The sequence below is a fragment of the Macaca mulatta genome, chromosome 15 (assembly GCF_049350105.2).
Source record: "Macaca mulatta isolate MMU2019108-1 chromosome 15, T2T-MMU8v2.0, whole genome shotgun sequence".
NCBI lineage: Eukaryota > Metazoa > Chordata > Mammalia > Primates > Cercopithecidae > Macaca > Macaca mulatta.
The window spans coordinates 123325320-123344070 of NC_133420.1; the positions used below are offsets into that span (position 1 = coordinate 123325320).

An 18751-nucleotide genomic window follows, 5' to 3' on the forward strand; every position below is an offset into this window, starting at 1 on the left:
CAGGCCTCTGATAGAAACAAACCTAAAATTCTCTCGAGGCCTATGATCCTAGGCCTCAAGTTACTTCTAAAATAATTGTTCAAATACAATTTCTAGCACACAAGCAAAACTATGCAGACACAAGGAGACAGGATGACATGAATGGAAACCAGCAAAAACAAAACCACGATGGGGGAGAAGGTCTGTGGGAAGCTACATACTCCACTTGATTTTGCTGAGAACCTACAACTGCTCTAAAAAACAAGTCTATTAAAAGAAAAAGGTGCCATTGAAAAAAGAAAAACCCACAATAGTAGAAAGAAACACACATGCATGGATTCCAACTATTGGAGGTGCCAGGCACACATGCTGTATCATGCTGTATCAAAGACAAAACTGAGAACTTCAGGGAGAACTGGAAATGATAAAAATGAATCATTCAGAGATTCTAGAACGAAAAAGATGCAGAAATAGACATTAAGAATTCAACAGATTAAACAGCAGAGGAGAAAAAACTGAAGACATGCAGGTGGATGGGGATAATTTCAATCAATGTAACAATGATTGACAGAAGACCAACTAGCATTTCTCCTAATTGTGGTTCCCCTTGTGGTGGTATAGCTAGGGTTACAAGGAGGGAACAGTTATCCTTGCTGTAGCTCTAGGTGAAGAACTGGCAAAACCAACGTTTGGCATACGCTGAGGGGCAGCTAACTACTATGGTCCAAAGAGTTTGAAGTCTCTTCCACTGTTTCTTCCAAAACACCTGCAATTACCACATTATTCACTCTTTTTAAAATGCAAATGTTATTTAGGAAGCATAACACTACCACATTAACTAGTTTTCTAAACCGAGTTGAGTTTTCTAAACCTGAAGATATGGGTTGGACAAAAAGAGGTAATAATTTGGGGTCAAGGAACAAGGCAGAGGTAAGAAAATGGGAAAGCTAAAGATACCAGATAAACTGGAAGACAGACCACAAGAACATACCCAGAATGAAGCATGGAAAGGATACAACCGAGAAAAGATAAAGCAAAGGCTACAAGACATAGAAAAGTAAGAGAATGTGTCCAACATACTTGTAATTAGAATCCAAAAGAAAAGAGGAAAAAGGCCACCCACAGTTGCTCACGCCTGTCCCAGCACTTTGGAAGGTCACGGCAGGAGGCCTTGAGTTTGAGAACAGCCTGGGCAACATAGCAAGACTTCATCTCTTAAAAAATAAAGGCCGGGCGCGGTGGCTCAAGCCTGTAATCCCAGCACTTTGGGAGGCCGAGACGGGCGGATCACGAGGTCAGGAGTTCGAGACCATCCTGGCTAACACGGTGAAACCCCGTCTCTACTAAAAAAATACAAAAAACTAGCCGGGCGAGGTGGCGGGCGCCTGTAGGAGGCAGGAGAATGGCGTAAAAACCCGGGAGGCAGAGCTTGCAGTGAGCTGAGATCCGGCCACTGCACTCCAGCCTGGGCAACACAGCGAGACTCCGTCTCAAAAAAAAAAATAAATAAATAAAATAAAATAAAATAAAATAAAATAACATTTTAAAAAGCTGGGCATGCTGGCATGCTTCTGTAGCTAGTCAGGAGGCTAAGGCAGGAGGATCCCGAGCCCAGGAGTTTGAGGCTATGATGAACTATGATCATGCCATTGCACTCCGGCCTGGGTGACAGAGTTAGACCCCATCTCTCACAAAAATTAAAATAAAGATAAATAAAACAGGAAATGGGCAAAAACAAGACAAAATTAAGGCTAATATTTTCCTAAAATGAAAAAAAGACATCAAGCCACAGATTCTAGAAAGCCTCCAAAAATATCATTTATACATACCATGAAACAAAAATTAAGAACTCATCACCAGCCGACCTACACTAAAGGAAATATTAAAGAGTGCTCTCCAGACAAGAACAAAATGATCCCATATATATATATACACACACACACACACACACACACACACACACACACACTCAGAGATACAGGCCAGAATGAAGGGCAACGTGGGAAATAAATACATGGGTAAATGAATAATGCCTGTAATAAAAAAAATTAAGAATGTCTCCTTAAGTTTAAAATAATAAAATACACAACAACAATAACAATGGAAGTCAGGAGCAGCAGTAAAATGTACTCTAAGAACCCTGCATTGTCCAAGAAGAGGGTAAAAGTACTAAATAATATTAGACTTTAATAAGCCAACTGCTTGCTGGCAATAACTAAAATAACCACTAGAAAAAAAGTAAAGGCCTCTACAACTTCCAAGCAGAGCGGGGACACGGAATGATAAATAAAAAATAAGCCAAAGTCCCAGCTACTCGAGAGGCGGAAGCAAGAGAATGGCGTGAACCCGGGAGGCGGAGCTTGCAGTGAGCCAAGATGGCGCCACTGTACTCCAGCCTGGGCGACAGAGCGAGACTCCGCCTCAATAAATAAACAAATAAGCCAAAAGACTGTCCGAGAAGAGAAACAGAAACCTAAAATAGGTAAGAAAAATTTTTTTAAATTTAAGCTTTAGTGTAAGTCTAATAAAATAACAAAGACAGAATGTCAGAATGAATAAAAAACCAAACCCAATTATATGACACATTTTAAATACAAAAACAGAAGGTTAAAAATGAAAGGATGGAAAAAGATACATAGTGCAAATATGAAACCAAAGAACCTAGAGAAGTTCCATTACAATCAGTCAAAGGAAACAAAAAGTATAACCAGAGATAAAGGACACTTGAAACTGATTAAATGATTACATGGACATATTGTGTGATGGTAAAAAGAAAAAATAAAAATAAAAATTTAAAGGAAATGGTAAATGACACCAAAATGAACATTTTAATTCACCAGGAAGATGTAACAGTTCTAACTCTGAGGCAGCTAATAGCATAGCCTCAAGATAAGTAAGAATAGGCAAATTCAAAATTATCATGGAAAGTTTCTGGCCATACTTCTTACGGAACAAGCAGACAATATAATCATTACGATTACAGATCTGAACAAAACAATTAATTTAGCCTAATAGGCAGATTAAAATGCCATACCCAACGTTTGATAAGACACTACCTTTTCTTTTTTTTTTCTTTTTGAGATGGAGTTTCACTCTTGTTGCCTAGGCTAGAGTGCAATGGCGTGATCGCAGCTCACTGCAACCTCCGCCTCCCAGGTTCAAGGGATTCTCCTACCTCAGCCTCCCGAGTGGCTAGGATTACAGGCACCCACCACCATGTCTGGCTAATTTTTGTATTTTTAGTAGAGACAGCATGTCACCTTGTTGACCAGGCTGGTCTCGAACTCCTGACCTCAGGTGATTCACCCACCTCAGCCTCCCAAAGTGCTGGGATTACAGGCGTGAGCTACCATGCCCAGCCAAGAAGACACTACCTTTTCAAGCACACATAGAAACATTATTTTTAAAAATTAATAAAGCCACAAAAAATTTCAAAGGATCAAATGGCAATCTCAACAAATGCCACAGGATCCCTTAGACTCTATTCTCACTCCAATGTAATTTTGCTAGTAATCAATACAAAAAAGATAACAAGAACTCTCACATGCTTACTAATTAATTCCCTTCTAAATATTTCCATGAGTCACAGAAGAAATGTTCATTGTTATCAGAGTATATTTTAATTGAATATTGAAAGTACAGCTTGTGAAATGTGGCCAAAGCCATTTTTAGAGGAATATATAGCTTTAAATACACATTTTAGAACAAAGAAGGTGTTGAAACTTGGATAAGCATCCATATCAGGAAGAAGTTACAAAAGGAAAAAATTAGCCTAATAGAAAAAAGGAAATGATCAAGAATTAATCAAACAGAAAACAATCATACAGTACAAATGGATCAAAAGTTGATTCTTAGGAAACTAAACTCTTGGTGGGAATGATTAAGAGTGTCTTAGCCCCTTCAGGCTGCTATCACAAAATGCCCAAAACTGGAAGCTTATAAACAACAGAAACTTACTTCTCACAGTTCTAGAGGCTGGGATGTCCAAGACCAAGGCACTAGCAGATCTGCTATCTGGGGAGAGCCGACTTATCGACAGCCCTCTTTCCACTGTCACCTCACATGGTGAAAGGGGCTGGCTTGCGCTCTGGGGTTTCTTGTATAAAGGCCTGAATTCAAATCATGAGGGCTCCACCCTCATGACCTAATCACCTCCCAGAGGCCCCACCTCCTAACACCATCACCTTCAGAGTTAGGATTTCAACATATAAATTTGGCGGCAGGGCAGGAGGGTAAAACATTCAGACAGTAGCAGAGAGGGAGAGAAATCAAGTATCAGACATCTGCAATAAAAGAGCATACTTCAGATCCTATAAAACATGACAAGATAATAAAATAATATTGCCCAACAAATCATATGCCAAAATTCTGAAAACAGAAAACAGAAAAAATTTATAGAAAAATGCAACTTACTAAAATTTGAAACTTTCCTTCAAAGACAACTAGGGGGCCTAGCTGGTTTCACATCTGATTCTACAAAGCATTTAAGTCAGAAATAATACCATTCCTTTGTTTTTTGTTTTTTGTTTTTTTGAGACAGGGTCTTGTTCTGTTGCCCAGGCTGGAGCACAGTTGTACCATCACAGCTTACCTATAGCCTTGACCTGCAGGGCTCAAGTGATCCTTCCATCTCAGCCTCTCAAGTAGGTGAGACTACAGGTATGCATCGCCATACTTGGCTGATTTTTTATTATTTTTAGTATAGACGAGGTCTCACTATGTTGCCCAGGCTATTCTTGAACTCCTGAGCTCAAGTGGTCCTCCCACCTTGGCCTCCTTTCAAAGTGTTGGGATTACAGGCGTGAGCCACTGAACCCGGCCATTGTTAATCCACCTCTTCCAGGGAACAGAGAAAGAATAAACAGACGATCTTTTAAGTGTTTTATGGGCAGGCCTAGGCCTCGACACAAGGCTGAACACAGACAGTGCGAAAAGAGAAAGCACAGTTCTTATCACTCATAAACATCTGCAAAAATCCCTAAACAAAATATTAGCAAACCCAATAGCATCATACAGAGAAAGAACACATCACAACAAATTGTGCAATTCACCACATTAACAGAAAATATTTTGATCATATGATCATCTCAATAGAAATAGAAAAGGCATTGATAAAGTTCAACATCTGCTCCTGATTTTTAAAAATCCTCTTAATAAATCAGGAAAAGAAGGGAACAAACGTTTTTAATCTGATGTCAGCCACTTAAGGAAAAACAAAAAAAACCTACAATAAACAATTTACTTGATGGTAAAATGCTTTTGAGATTTGGAACAAGACTAAAATTCATACTCTCACAAATTAACTATATAAAGTGAAGTAAAATAAAGAAGTGAAAGGTATAAATATTGGGAAGGGAAAACATCAAATTCACAGACTATGATTACATATAAAGAAAATCCAAAAGAAACTATAATCGTTAGGATTAATATAAGTGAGCAAAGTTGATGTATCCAAGGTCAAAACAGAAAAACCAGTTTCATTACTGCATAATCAAACAAACACTTTTAAAGTAAGATCTTTTTAAAGATGCCATTTACATCTAAAACCATCAAATAACGTGAAATTAATATAAGATCTCTCTGAAGAGAACCATAAAACATTTTTATCAGAATAATGTATATATAAAAGTTTAAATGTCCATGTTGGAAGACTCAGTATTCTATAGATTTCAACACTCGTCATTATTTTAATGCTACACCATGAAAATCTCAATGGCTTTTTTTTTTTAGTTTTTAATTTTTGTGGGACAGCAGTTTGTTTGTGCTTTTCCTGCAGAACTGAGTGAGGTGATTCTCAAATTCATGTAGATATGCAAAAGGTTGAGAACAGCCAAGATATGCTTGAAGAAGACAGAAGGATTTGTCAGATATCAAGGCTTGTTATGACTTGATAGTGTTCATAATTGCATGATGCCAGGAAAATTCCATTTGAAAAGGAAATAAAACCCCACCTCCTGCCATTTCAAAAATCAGTTTCAGACAGTCACCCAACAAAATGTGAAAGATAAAACAACAAACTTTTTTTTTTTTTTTTTTTTTTTTTTTTGAGACGGAGTCTTGCTCTGTCGCCCAGGCTGGAGTGCAGTGGCCTGATCTCAGCTCACTGCAAGCTCCGCCTCCCGGGTTCACGCCATTCTCCTGCCTCAGCCTCCCGAGTAGCTGGGACCACAGGCGCCCGCCAGCTCGCCCGGCTAGTTTTTTGTATTTTTTAGTAGAGACGGGGTTTCACTGTGTTAGCCAGGATGGTCTCGATCTCCTGACCTTGTGATCCACCCGTCTCGGCCTCCCAAAGTGCTGGGATTACAGGCTTGAGCCACCGCGCCCGGCCCAAAACAAACTTTCTAAAGATACAGTAGGAAAATATCTTTAGGACTTTAAGGCAGAGAAAGACTTCTTAAATGGGAAAAAGACTGGTAAATTAGGCTACCTTAACATTATGAAGCGTTCTTATAAGGACTCCATTAACAGTCAAAAGACAGGCTACATAGTGGGAAAAGATACCTACTGGACACAAAATTGACAAAGGGCTTCTATCCAGAACATACAAAGAATGCCTTCAAATCAGTAAGAAAAAGACAACTCTATCAAAAAACGAGCAAGAGACTTAAAGTGTGACTTAAATAGATCACAAAAGGAAAAATCCAATAAACATATTAGAAGGTACTTAATCTCATCACAAGATACCACTACACACACACCAGAGTGGCTGAAATTCAGAAGACCCAAAACTAAGTGTAAGAGATGGTGCGGAGCACAGGTGACTCCTAACCTGTTGCAGGGAACATAATCAGGTAAAACTGTTTTACAGTAGCTACTAAAACTAAGTATACTCACCCCTGTGGCCCAGAAATCCCACTCCTAGGGATATATCCAAGAGAAATGCGTGCACATGTACACAAAATCTGTGCAAGAATATTCTTAACAGCCAAAAACTAGGAACAACCCAAATGTTCATAAAACAGCAGAACAGGTAAATTGTAGTACACTAAGTCCTCACTTAATGTCATCACTAGGTTCTTGGCAAACTGTGACTTGAAGCCAAACAATGTATAACAAAACTAGGCCAGGCACAGTGGCTCACACCTGTAATCCCAGCACTTCGGGACGCAAAGGCGGGAGGACTACTTGAGCCCAGGAGATGGAGACCAGCCTAAGCAACATAATAAGACTGCATCTCTACAAAACATTTAAGAAATTAGCCAGGCGTGCCGGGCACAGTGGCTCACACCTATAATCCCAGCACTTTGGGAGGCTGAGGCGGGTGGATCACAAGGTCAGGAGTTCCAGACCAGCCTGGCCAACATGGTGAAACCCCATCTCTACTAAAAAATACAAAAATTAGCAGGTGCTTGTAATCCCAGCTACTCAGGAGGCTGAGTATTGCTTGAACCCGGGAGGCGGAGGTTGCAGTGAGCTGAGATCGCACCACTGCGCTCCAGCCTGGGTGACAGAGCAAGACTCCAGCTCAAAAGAAAAAAAAGAAGGAAATTAGACAGGCGTGGTGACACATGTCTGTGCTTCCCAGCGACCTGTGAGGCTGAGGTGGGGGCATCACCTACCTGAGCCCAGGAGGTCAAGGCTGCAGTGAGCCATGATCGTGCCAGTGCACGCTAGCCTGGACGATGGAATGAAACTCTGTCTCAAAAAAAAAACAAAAAAACAAAACCATTTTTTTCTCATTATAATAAAACAACATTGAACAAAATGATGTTATTTGAGGACCTGCGGTATAGGTCACTTCACTCAAAGTCACAGTTTCCAAGAACCCGTCAATGATGTTGAGAAAGGACTTACTATATATCCATTCATGGATCGCTCTAAAGTAAATAGAAATGTGGCAGTGGGTGCACTAGCAAAGGTGAATCTCATAAATGTTATACAGAGCTAAAAACAAACAAACAGAAGACACGAGCATATACAGCATGATCTCGTATGTCAAGTTCAAAAACAGGACTGACTAAACTACAGGGATACAAGTCAGTACAATAGTTAACCCTGGGAGGAAGGAGAAAGGCCTGGTTGGATGGGACAACAGGAATTCTGATCGCTGCCAGTGTTCCATGTCCAAATATAAGTCGTGGTTCCATAACAATTTTTACTTTGTGACAAGTCAGTGGGTTGTATATTTTTTTCTGTATTTGCTGTTACTTCACAATGATTAATGAAGCAAAAGTTTAGAAAACTAAAATAAAAAATTTAAGTATTCGTAATATCTAGTGTTTGCAAGGGCATGGGGAAACTGTCTTCAATTGTTGCAAGAAGGAATATAATTAGTAAAATCTTTTGGGGAGGACAATGTGACAGGATCTATCAAAAATAAACCCTGCAACTTTAAATCTAAAAATCTGTCTTACAGAAATGCTACGTTAAGTGCACAAAGGTAGATGCACAAACATGTGAATGTCAACATTAATACCAACAAATTAATATCAACACCTAAGTAACTAACAATCGTGTGAACACACTAAAGAGACAGGATTATGGAGGACATCCAACAGCCCTTCTACAAAACAACCAGATCCCTGAAACCGCTCCTTTTAACGTATTGTTGGGCTTACATAAGGTAAGGAAAATCCCTAACTGAACTCCCTCTCTTCTCACCACCCACCCACAAAGAGCTGCAACTAGAGTTTTGAGCATGAAGCAACTGGGAAGGCTGAGCTGTCCTATAGGACACTGATTCTAGCAATGAACAACAGGGTAGAGGATCTATCTAAACCAGAGACTCTTCTCCTTTGCCAAGGATCCCTATCCTCTCTGGAAGAAGGCATCCCCTATTTGGGTCTCCAGGATTCCTGTAGATTAAGATCAAACAAATCAACAAGGCAAACAAAATCAAGCATGGCAACATGGATGAGTCAAACAAAATAAGAGATTTTTCTTTTTTTACCACCAAGGTTTTATTGTATCTGACATCAGAATATAAAATAACTTCATAAATTGCTTAAAGAAATAAAAGATAGAACTTTGAAATAGACAAGCCACAAGGAACTAGCAAAAAATATGAAAGAGATGTGAAAACAAACCAAATGGAACTTTCAGAAATTAAAGATAGAACTACTGAAATGGGGCCGGGTGCAGTGGCTCACGCCTGTAATCCCAGCACTTTGGGAGGCCGAGGAGGATGGATCACAAGGTCAGGAGATCGAGACCATCCTAGCTAACACAATGAAACCCCATCTCTACTAAAAATACAAAAAAGTAGCCAGGCGTGGTGGCAGGCGCCTGTAGTCCCAGCTACTTGGGAGGCTGAGGCAGGAGAATGGCATGAACCCGGGAGGCGGTGCTTGCAGTGAGTCAAGATTGCGCCTCTGCACTCCAGCCTGGGCGACAGAGCGAGACTCCATCTCAAAAAGAAAAAGAAAAAGAAAAGAACGACTGAAATGGAAAACTCAATAAACAAGTGAAATGGCAGATTAGACACAGCTGAAGAAAGAATCAATGAACTGAAGATAGAGCCAAAAAAAGAAAAGCACCTGGAATGTAGCACAAGGAGACACAGAGATTAAAAATATGAAAGAGCAGTTAAGATGTGTGGAAGATAAAATAAGGTTTGACATACGTCAAATTAGAGTCCCAGAAGAAGTGAATATAATGGAGAAGAGAAAATATTTGAGAAAATTACTGAGAATTTTTGAGAACTAATAAAAGACATAAATCCACAAATAGAGAAAGCATAACATACACCAAACAGGAAAAATAAAAAGCACAGCACATCCAAATTACATTGCACTGAAATGTCAAAAGGACAAGAAAGAAGGACAGAAGACCTTAAAAGCAGCCAGAGAGGACAGACAGATTACCTACTGAGCAAGTACACACTAACAAAAGACATCTTAACAGCAAAAACCAGATGTTGTATGAAACGTTTAAATGCTATAAAGAAAAAAAAAAAACCCAGAAATCAACCCCTTCTGTGCACCCAGAAAAAAATTAGTTTCAAAATTGTGGCAAAATATAAATATATTCAGATACAGAGGAATTTACCAAAAACCCTTCACTAATACAGCTTCTAAAGAATATTCTTCAACAAGAGGAAGAAAAGTATAAATATCTGTAGGCCAATAAATTAGACAACTTAGATCAACTGAACACTTCCCTAAAAAGACACAAACTACCAAAACTGACTTAAAAGCAGACAATATGATTAGACCTATAACAAAGAAAATGAATTAAAAATCAAAAAACTATCCACAAAGAAAAGCCCAGACTCGGATGGCTTCACTAGTGAATTCTGTCAAATATTTAAAGAAGAATTAACACCAATCCTTCTCAACTTCTTCCAAAAAATAGAAGAGGCTGGAACACACCAACTCATTCTATGAGGCCAGTGTTACACCCTGATCCCAAAATCAAAGATACTACAAGAAAATGAAACTACACACTAAGAATATGGATGTAAGAATCCTCAATAAAATAATCAAAAACTGAATCCAGCGACATATAAGAAGGACAAGACACCATGGACCAAGTGGGATTTAGCCCAGAAATGCAAAGTTGGTTTTAACATCCAAAAATAAATTTATGTGATACACCACATTAACAGAATAAAGGACAAAAACCACATGATAATCTCAAATGATACAGAAAAGGCATCTAACAGAATCCAACATGCTTTCAGAATAAAAACACTCAGCAAATCAGGAAGAGAAGGGAACTGCTTCAAACTGATAAAGGAATTGACAAAAACAGCTAACATCACACATGATGATGAAAGACTGACTGAACACTGTCCGCATAAGACCAAGAACAAATCAGGGATGTCTACTCCTACTATTTTCATTCAACATTGCTCTAGTCAGGAAATTACACAAGAAAAATAAATCAAAGGCATCCAAATTGGAAAGGAAGAAGCAAAACTCTCTCTATTCACACATGATCTTAAATAGAATCCTTAAAACATCCATTAAAAAACTATTAGAACATACAAACTCGGCAACGATGCAGGCTACAAGATCAATATACAAAATCAAATTGTATTTCTACACCTGATTACACCTGTAATACGCAATCTGAAAATGGAATTCAGAAAACAATTCCATTTACAACAGCATTAAAAAGAAAATATTTTAGAAATAAGTTTAACAAAGAAGCATAAAACCTTAGTTTGACACTCTGAAAACTAAATAATAATGTCAAAAGAAAACCAAGATCTAAATAAATGGAAAAGCATCCCATGTTCATAGATCAAAAGACTTACTGCCCAAGGTGACTCAAAGATTCCCCAAGTCCCTATGAGAATCCCAGCTGGCTTCTTTGTAGAAGAAGCTGATTCTAAAATTCATATGGAATTACAAGAGGCTCCAAATAGTCAAAACAATCTTGAAAACAAAGATCAAAGTTAGAGAACTCACACTTCCCCATTTCAAAACCTACTAAAAAGCAGTAGTACTCAAGACAGGGTACTGGCATTAAGTGCAGACATATAGATCAATGAAACACAACTGAGCATCCAGAAATAAACCCAGACATCTATGGTCAACTGATTTTCAAAAAGGATGTTAAGACCACTCAACGGGGAAAGAATAGTCTCCTCAACAAATGGTGCTGACCAGGTGTGGTGGCTCACAACTGTAATCCCAGTACTCTGGGAGGCTGAGGCAGGCAGATCACCTGAGGCCAGGAGTTCAAGACAAGCCTGGCCAACATGGCAAAACCCTGTCTCTAGTAAAAATACAAAAAATTAGCCGGGCATGGTGGCGCATGCCTGTAGTCCCAGCTACTGAGGAGGCTGAGGCAGGAGAATCACTTGAACCTGAGAGGCAGAGGTTGTTGCAATGAGTCGAGGTCGTGCCACTGCACTCCAGCCTGGGTGACAGAGAGAGACTCTGTCTCAAAAAAAACAAAGGTGAGACAACTGTATATCTACATGGAAAAGGCTGATGTTGGAGCTGGGCATTATGGTGCACACCTGTAGTCCCAGCTACAGGGGCAGTTGAGGCAGGAGGACTACTTGAGCCCAGGAGTTTGAAGCTGCAGTGAGCTACGAACACACCACTGCACTTCAGCCTGTGTGACAGACCAAGATTCTGTCTGAAAAAAAGAAGAGTGATGTTGGACCTCTACCTGAAATCACGTACAAAATTAATTCAGAATGGATCAAACACCTAACTATAAGAGCTAAAACTATAAAACTGTTAAAAGGGAACATGGGAAATCTTCATGCCCTTAGATTTATTTAGCAATGAATTCCTAGATATGGCACCAAAAGTATGAACAACCTAAGAAAAACTAAACTGTACTTCAACAAAATTAAAAATGTTTGTATATCTAAGATATTACCAAGAAAGTAAAAAGACAACAGAATAGAGAAAATATTTGCCAATCATGTATCTGATAAGGGTCTAGTAGCCAGAATACACAAAGAATTCTCAACAAGATAAATGACACTATCAAAAAGTGGGCAAAGGGGGCTGGGCACGGTGGCTGACACCTGTAATCCCAGCACTTTGGAAGGCCAAGGTGGGTGGATCGCTTGAGCTCAGGAGTTCAAGACCAGCCTGGGCAACATGGTGAAACCTTGTCTCTAACAAAATACAAAAAATTAGCCAGGTGTGCACTGTAAGTGTGCACTTATAGTTAGCCCCAGCTACTCAGGAGGCTGAGATCGCACTACTGCACTTCAGCCTGGGTGACAGAGAGAGACCCTATCTCAAAAAAAAAAAAAAAAAAAGGTGGGCAAAGGATCTGAATAGACATTTCTCTGAAAAAGATCTATAAGTGGGCAACAAGCACATGAAAAGATGCTCTTAGTCTTCAGGGAAATGCAAATCAAAACTACAAGATACCACTGCCCACCCTCGAGAACAGCTAAAATCAAAAGGACAGGTAATAACAAGCGTTATTGAGTGTTGCTGAAGATGTGAAAAAAATAAACACACCTTTATACACTGCTGGTGGGAAGATCGAACCATACAGCAATTTTGGAAAAGTCTGCCCAGGTCCTCAAAAATTTAGACATAAAAGTGCCACTGGACCTAGCAATTCCACTCCTAGGCATATTACCTCAGAAAAGTGAAAACGCACGTCCATGCAAAAAAACCTGTACCCAAATATTGATAGCAGCATTGAGGATAACAGCCAAAAAGCAAAAACAGCCCAAATGTCCATCAATGGATGAATGGATATGTCCACCCCATGGACTATTACTGAGCCATGGAAAGGAATGAAGTACTGATCATGCTACAACATGGATGAACCTTGAAGACATCAGGCTAAGTGAAAGAAGCCAGCCACAACAATCACACATTCAGTGACTCTGTTTATAGGCAATATTTGGAAGAGACAAGTCTACAGAAAGCAGACAGGTGGTTGTTTAGGGCTGGGGATCATGGGGAGACAATAGGATGATGGCTAAAGGATACAGGGTTTTTACTGAAGTGATACAAATCTAAAATCCACTGTGCTGATGGTTGCACTTATCTTTCAATACAGTGAAACCACTGCACTGAACACTTTAAGTGGGTAAACTGTATAGTATATAAATTACATCTCAATAAAGTCACAGAAAAAAAGGAAAATGGAGAAAGATCTAAGCTCCAAGAATGTTAGGCAGTGATAGGGAAAACCACATGGATAAATCTAAAAAAAACCTGTGTAAAATAATACCCTAAATTATGACTTAAAAAAAAAAAAACCAAGACAAACAGAATACAAAACAATACCGCACATAAGTTTGGAGAGATAACTGGAATTAAGTGTCCCAAGTCCTTATATTGTGTGGGGACTCGGAGTATGAAATAACTGATTAGACTTTAAATATGCAGGATCAAACAGGACAAGACACCAAAAAAGGGAAACAGGACTAACTTCCAAATACATAGAGCAAAAAATGGAATAAAAAACTAATAAGCAAAAGTACACAGAGGTCAGAAAACTATGGGCTGGGGGCCAAATGCAGCCCACCACCTCCTGTTTTTGTTTTCCTGGAACTCAGCCCCACTCATGTTTTCTCCATGGATCCTTGTGAGCTACAGTGGCAAGGCCGGGTACCTGCAACAGGGACCAGACATTACAAATGTCTGCTGAACCCTGCTACCAGATACTACACAACAGACAAAAGCAAGAGTTACTGGGGGCTTCGGTCTCCTGAGCACTGAAATGAAGACAATATTCCCTCTTTTCCTCAGAGGTACATGGTTCAATTTTTTTTTTTTTTTTTTTGAGATGGACTGTCGCTCTGTCGCCCAGGCTGGAGTGCAGTGGCGCAATCTTGGCTCACTGCAGCCTCCGCCTCCCAGGTTCAAGCAATTCTTCTGCCTCAGCCTCCTGAGTAGCTGGAACTACAGGCGTGCACCACCATGCCTGGCTAATTTTTGTATTTTTAGTAGAGACAGAGTTTTGCCATGTTGACCAGGCTGGTCTCAACTGATCCACCTGCCTCAGCCTCCCACAGTGTTGGGATTACAGGCGTAAGCTGCCGCGCCCAGCCTACAGGGTTCAATTCGATAAACAATATCAGTGCAAGAACTTCTGTGTAGGAAGGAATGTCCTCAGCCTACTCCCCAGCTTCAGCTTCACAATTACCCTCTTCAGGTTCAATTACCAGAAGCTAACTTCCTACAAGAGAAAAAGCAGGCCCTTCTATGACAGCACGGAGAGTCCTCAAGCCACGTTTCTCCCACAAGTAACATCTTGCAAAACTACAATATCACAGCAAGGTGAGTGATGCTGATACAATCCACAATCTTATTCAGATATCTCGGGTTTTACATATATGCAAGTGTGTACGTGCGAGAGTGTGTATGTGATCACACGTAGGTTCATGCAACCACCACCACAGTCAAGATACAGAACAGTTTGGTCACCATAAGGATCCCCTGGTTTGACCTTTTATAACCACATCTACCTCCCTTGCTCCTCCTTGCCAACCCCTGGCAACCACTCATCTTTGTCATTCAAGGATGTTATACACACAGAATCATTTAGTGTGACCTCTGGGCATTGGTTTTTGTCACCAACAAAGTCCCCTGGAGATCCACCTGGGCTGTTTAGCAAGAGTCCGTTCCTTTTTGGTGCTGAGCAGAGTTCTGTGGTATGAATGCACGGTCTGTCTGACCCGCTGGAGGTCACCGTGGAAAGACACAGGGGCAGCTTCCAGTTTTTAGCTGTTACAAAGAGAGCTGCTGTGAACATTTCCGTACAGGTTTTTTGGTGAGTGTCAGTCTTCATTTCTCTGGGATAAATGCCCAGGAGCGCAAGTACAGGGTGGTTGCATGTTTAGTGCGTAGGAACCTCCCAAACTGTTTTCCAGAGTGACTGTGTCCTTTCCATCCCCATCAACAACAGATGAGAGATCCAGTTTCTCTGCACCTGTTGGTGGTGTTTCAATGCCTTCATTTTAGCCATTCTGTTAGTTAAGTGACGGTTGCTTTAGCTGCTTATAAGACTACATTTACATACAAGGTTAGAAGATTAAAGTAAAATTAAAAAGTAAGCCATACTTATTTTGTGGAAAACTGAAAAATACAGAAATACATAAAAAAGGAAATAAAGTCCTGTTTCTTTTCTTGGGAAAAACCCGCCATGCTGCTGTTTATTATACCTAAATCAACGCACCCAAGTGGCAGGCAGCACGAGGCAGGTGCCCTGCTTTCTTCTCACCTGGAACCCTCCTCACCAGGGTGACAATTCTGCCCTGGGCCTCTGCTAACATCCCTGTGGCCCTTCGCGTCAGAGGCTCACCTGAGGCTCTACCAGGCATCCTCAGGCCTCCTCAGGCCTCCTCAAAACATTGACACTAAAGAAAGTGTCCCCACTAAAGAAAGTGGCCCCACTAAAGAAAGCACCGAGGACTCTTTCCCAAGTGTGAGCCACGGACACGTCAACGGGACAGGGGAAGCGGGTCCCAGGGCTCCAGGCAGCAGCACACGCACACGCAGGGGGGAGCACCAGCTCGCTCCAGAACAGGTTTCCTCACTGCTTATTGTCCTGTGAAGGCTTTGGCAGCCTAGTACAGCCTATGGGCCTCTCTCAGAATAACTTTTTTTTGAGATGGAGTCTCGCTCTGTCACCCAGGCTAGAATGCAGTGGTGCAATCTCGGTTCACTATAACCTCTGCCTCCCAGGTTCAAGTGATTCTCCTGCCTCAGCCTCCCAAGTAGTTGGGACTACAGGCGCCCGCCACCACGCCCGCTTAATTTTTTTGTATTTTTAGTAGAGACAGGGTTTGCCTGTGTCAGCCAGGATGGTCTCGATCTCCTGACCTCTTGATCTACCCACCTCGGCCTCCCAAAGTGCTGGGATTACAGGCGTGAGCCACCACGCCCAGCCCAGGATAACATTTTTAAACGTGTAATATAAAATACAGGTGGCAAAAATGTAAAATGCCAATTTTTTTTTTTTTTTTTTGAGACAGGGGCTTGCTCTGTCCCCCAGGCTGGAGCACAGCAGTACGGTCACAGTTCCCTGCAGCCTTGACTGCATCCTCCTGCCTCGGCCTCCCAAGTAGCTGGGACTCTAAGCACATGCCGCTATGTCCGGCTAATTTTTGTATTTTTCTTTTGCAGAGATGGGCGTCTCACTATGTTAACCAGGCTGGCTTCCAACTTCTGGTTTTAAGTAATTCTCCCACCTCAGCTTCCCAAAGTGCTGAGCCAAAATATTTTTAAAAACAAATGTATTCCATACTAATATGCAACATTTCATGCAGTGATGAATAAACCACATCTCGAAGCGTCTGCAGCTACAGTGTGAGACGGAAAGTCTGTTTTTTTATTCTCTTAGTGGCAAAGTCCTGGGTCCTGATGAACCCACAGGCTCATTGCCACCTTCGTAATGGAAAGAAATGCTAAATTCCAGGTACAGCTTAGTGAAAATGAAGATGCCATTTTTTTCCTATCCAAGCTCATGGAGCTCTGAATTTCACAGACCCAGGAAGTGCAGGGCCAGTCCTCTTCCCTAAGAGACCCCTGCAGGCTGTCCCTTGGCCTCGGTTCTAAGGGAAAGAAGCTGCCCGCATCCAGCCGGGGCAGGGCAGAGACACAGGTGGGGTCCCAGGGCCCTGGCGAGGGCCTTGCAGCAAGGGATGGTTGGCAGAGAACCTGTTACGGGCTGCTGAGAAGGCACGCAGATGGACTGCAGATTGGCCGCCCCTGGGGCCTGATCCCACCAGGAACGGGCCAGGGCAGAATTCAACCAAGGGAAATTCCCCTTAAAACCTAAATGTACCACCACCTGCCCCGGTTCCTCTGGGAGAAACTTCAGCCACTTTGTTTACATCCCAGGTTTTCTGCTTTAAACCTCAGGGGTAGGTAATGGGAAAAAAAAAAATTAGTGCTAAGAATCTAAGCATCACACAACAAGTTTTTGGATGGGTCTGCCAACCTTCGTTAACGCAAAGGCCACTGTCCCGTCATCCTCGGTGGAAAGGTCAAGCAGCTTCTGGTAAAATGCTTCATCATAAGGCCCATCTATTTGTAAGGTTTTTCTGAAGAAGAAAGCACAATAAAAACAGGATGACAACGCCGCACAGAGGTTGTTTCTTAAACTGCTAACACAGTCTACAAAGCCCAGCACCACTAAACATCACACATTTTGTTTTGAAAAACACCTAACAGATCTATCTCCCTCATGTTAAACATCAAGGTTTTAAACAGAACTTAGCAAGACCAGAACCAGGGAGCCTTGAAGCTGAGCCTTCTCCTGTTCATGACAAGTAGCATCCTGAGTCAGAGACACAAGTGAATTCCAGCGAGGAAGGAAGAGGATCCTGGCCCCGACTGGACACCGCGGGTGTGGACCCCAGTGACTGGCACCGAAAGCCCAGGACAGAGGCTCGGCTGACACAGAAGGGCCTGCAGGATGCTGCTCAGCCGTGGAGCAACACTGCCCTCTGCAGGCTCGTCTCCAACCTGGGGTTTCGAATTAGCAGGCTCACAGATGAGCTTTCTTCTCCAGAAAGCGGTAAGTGACCCTGTTCCTCCTTCACAAGGCACTACATTCCAGAGCCAGGCCTCGGCGCCGTGGAGCAGAGGATTGGGGCGGGGAGTGGCCGGTGTGCTTCGTCCTCCTGGGAAGCTGTGCCCTGGGAGGCACGTTCTTACCCTGCCCACCCCCACAGTCTCCTCTCAGGGCTGCCCAAGACGGGGACCACCCGACCTCACCTCTCCTCAGGAAACTCTTCTAGGTATCGCTCAACCCGGTTGTACAGAGGGTAGAGGCCTTCGATGTCCAGCAGGTCCAACATCTGCACCTGGAGGGTTTTGTACAGAAGACAGCCCTTCGGTAACCCCGAGCGCTCTGGGGTGTTTTTTCCTACCGAGAACATCAGGGGAAAACGAGAGCACGTTGATTATCAAAGAACGTGGAGGGAGACACAGGCCGGCGCAGACCGCAGGGCTCATCCTGGGCTCCGCCATACGGGCATCGCCACAGGCAAGGACTGGACCCTGGACTGGCGCTAAGGACAGATGAGATGACGCTCCCGCCTCACAGAGCTGCTGGAGCTGGAGCGAGCCTGGACCACACTGGATGCACCAGGCCAAGCACAAAGCAGAGAGCAAGAAACGCATACGTCCTGCCTCGTGCCTCTCCTCTCCCAACACAACTCTCAGAATGTCTTTTAGATTCTACCACAGCAGCCCTGGAAGTCACTTTATGATCTAAGTTTAGATATAATCCTCATTTTAAGTCAGGACACAAAATTTCTTTCTTCTTTTTTTTTTTTTTTTTTTTTTGAGACAGAGTCTTACTCTCTGTGGCCCAGCCTGGAGTGCAGTGGCGCGATCTTGACCCACTGCAACTGCAAGGCAGGGAATTTCTAAAGACCTGC

The 18751-nt window shown here is 42.0% G+C and overlaps 2 protein-coding genes across 3 annotated transcripts in view; one reads left to right on the forward strand and one right to left on the reverse strand.

Moving 5' to 3' along the window:
- SUSD3 (sushi domain containing 3) overlaps positions 1–18751 on the forward strand; it is a 399581-nt gene that overhangs the window by 50311 nt on the left and 330519 nt on the right. The window lies entirely within an intron of this gene.
- IPPK (inositol-pentakisphosphate 2-kinase) overlaps positions 1–18751 on the reverse strand; it is a 62090-nt gene that overhangs the window by 7995 nt on the left and 35344 nt on the right. For both annotated transcript variants that reach the window (XM_015117268.2, XM_077966343.1), the window contains exons 10-11: positions 18084–18234; positions 17305–17407 (exon numbers count right to left, since the gene is read on the reverse strand). In XM_015117268.2, coding sequence (XP_014972754.1) covers positions 17305–17407; positions 18084–18234 — 254 coding nt within the window. The remainder of the gene's footprint in view (positions 1–17304; positions 17408–18083; positions 18235–18751) is intronic.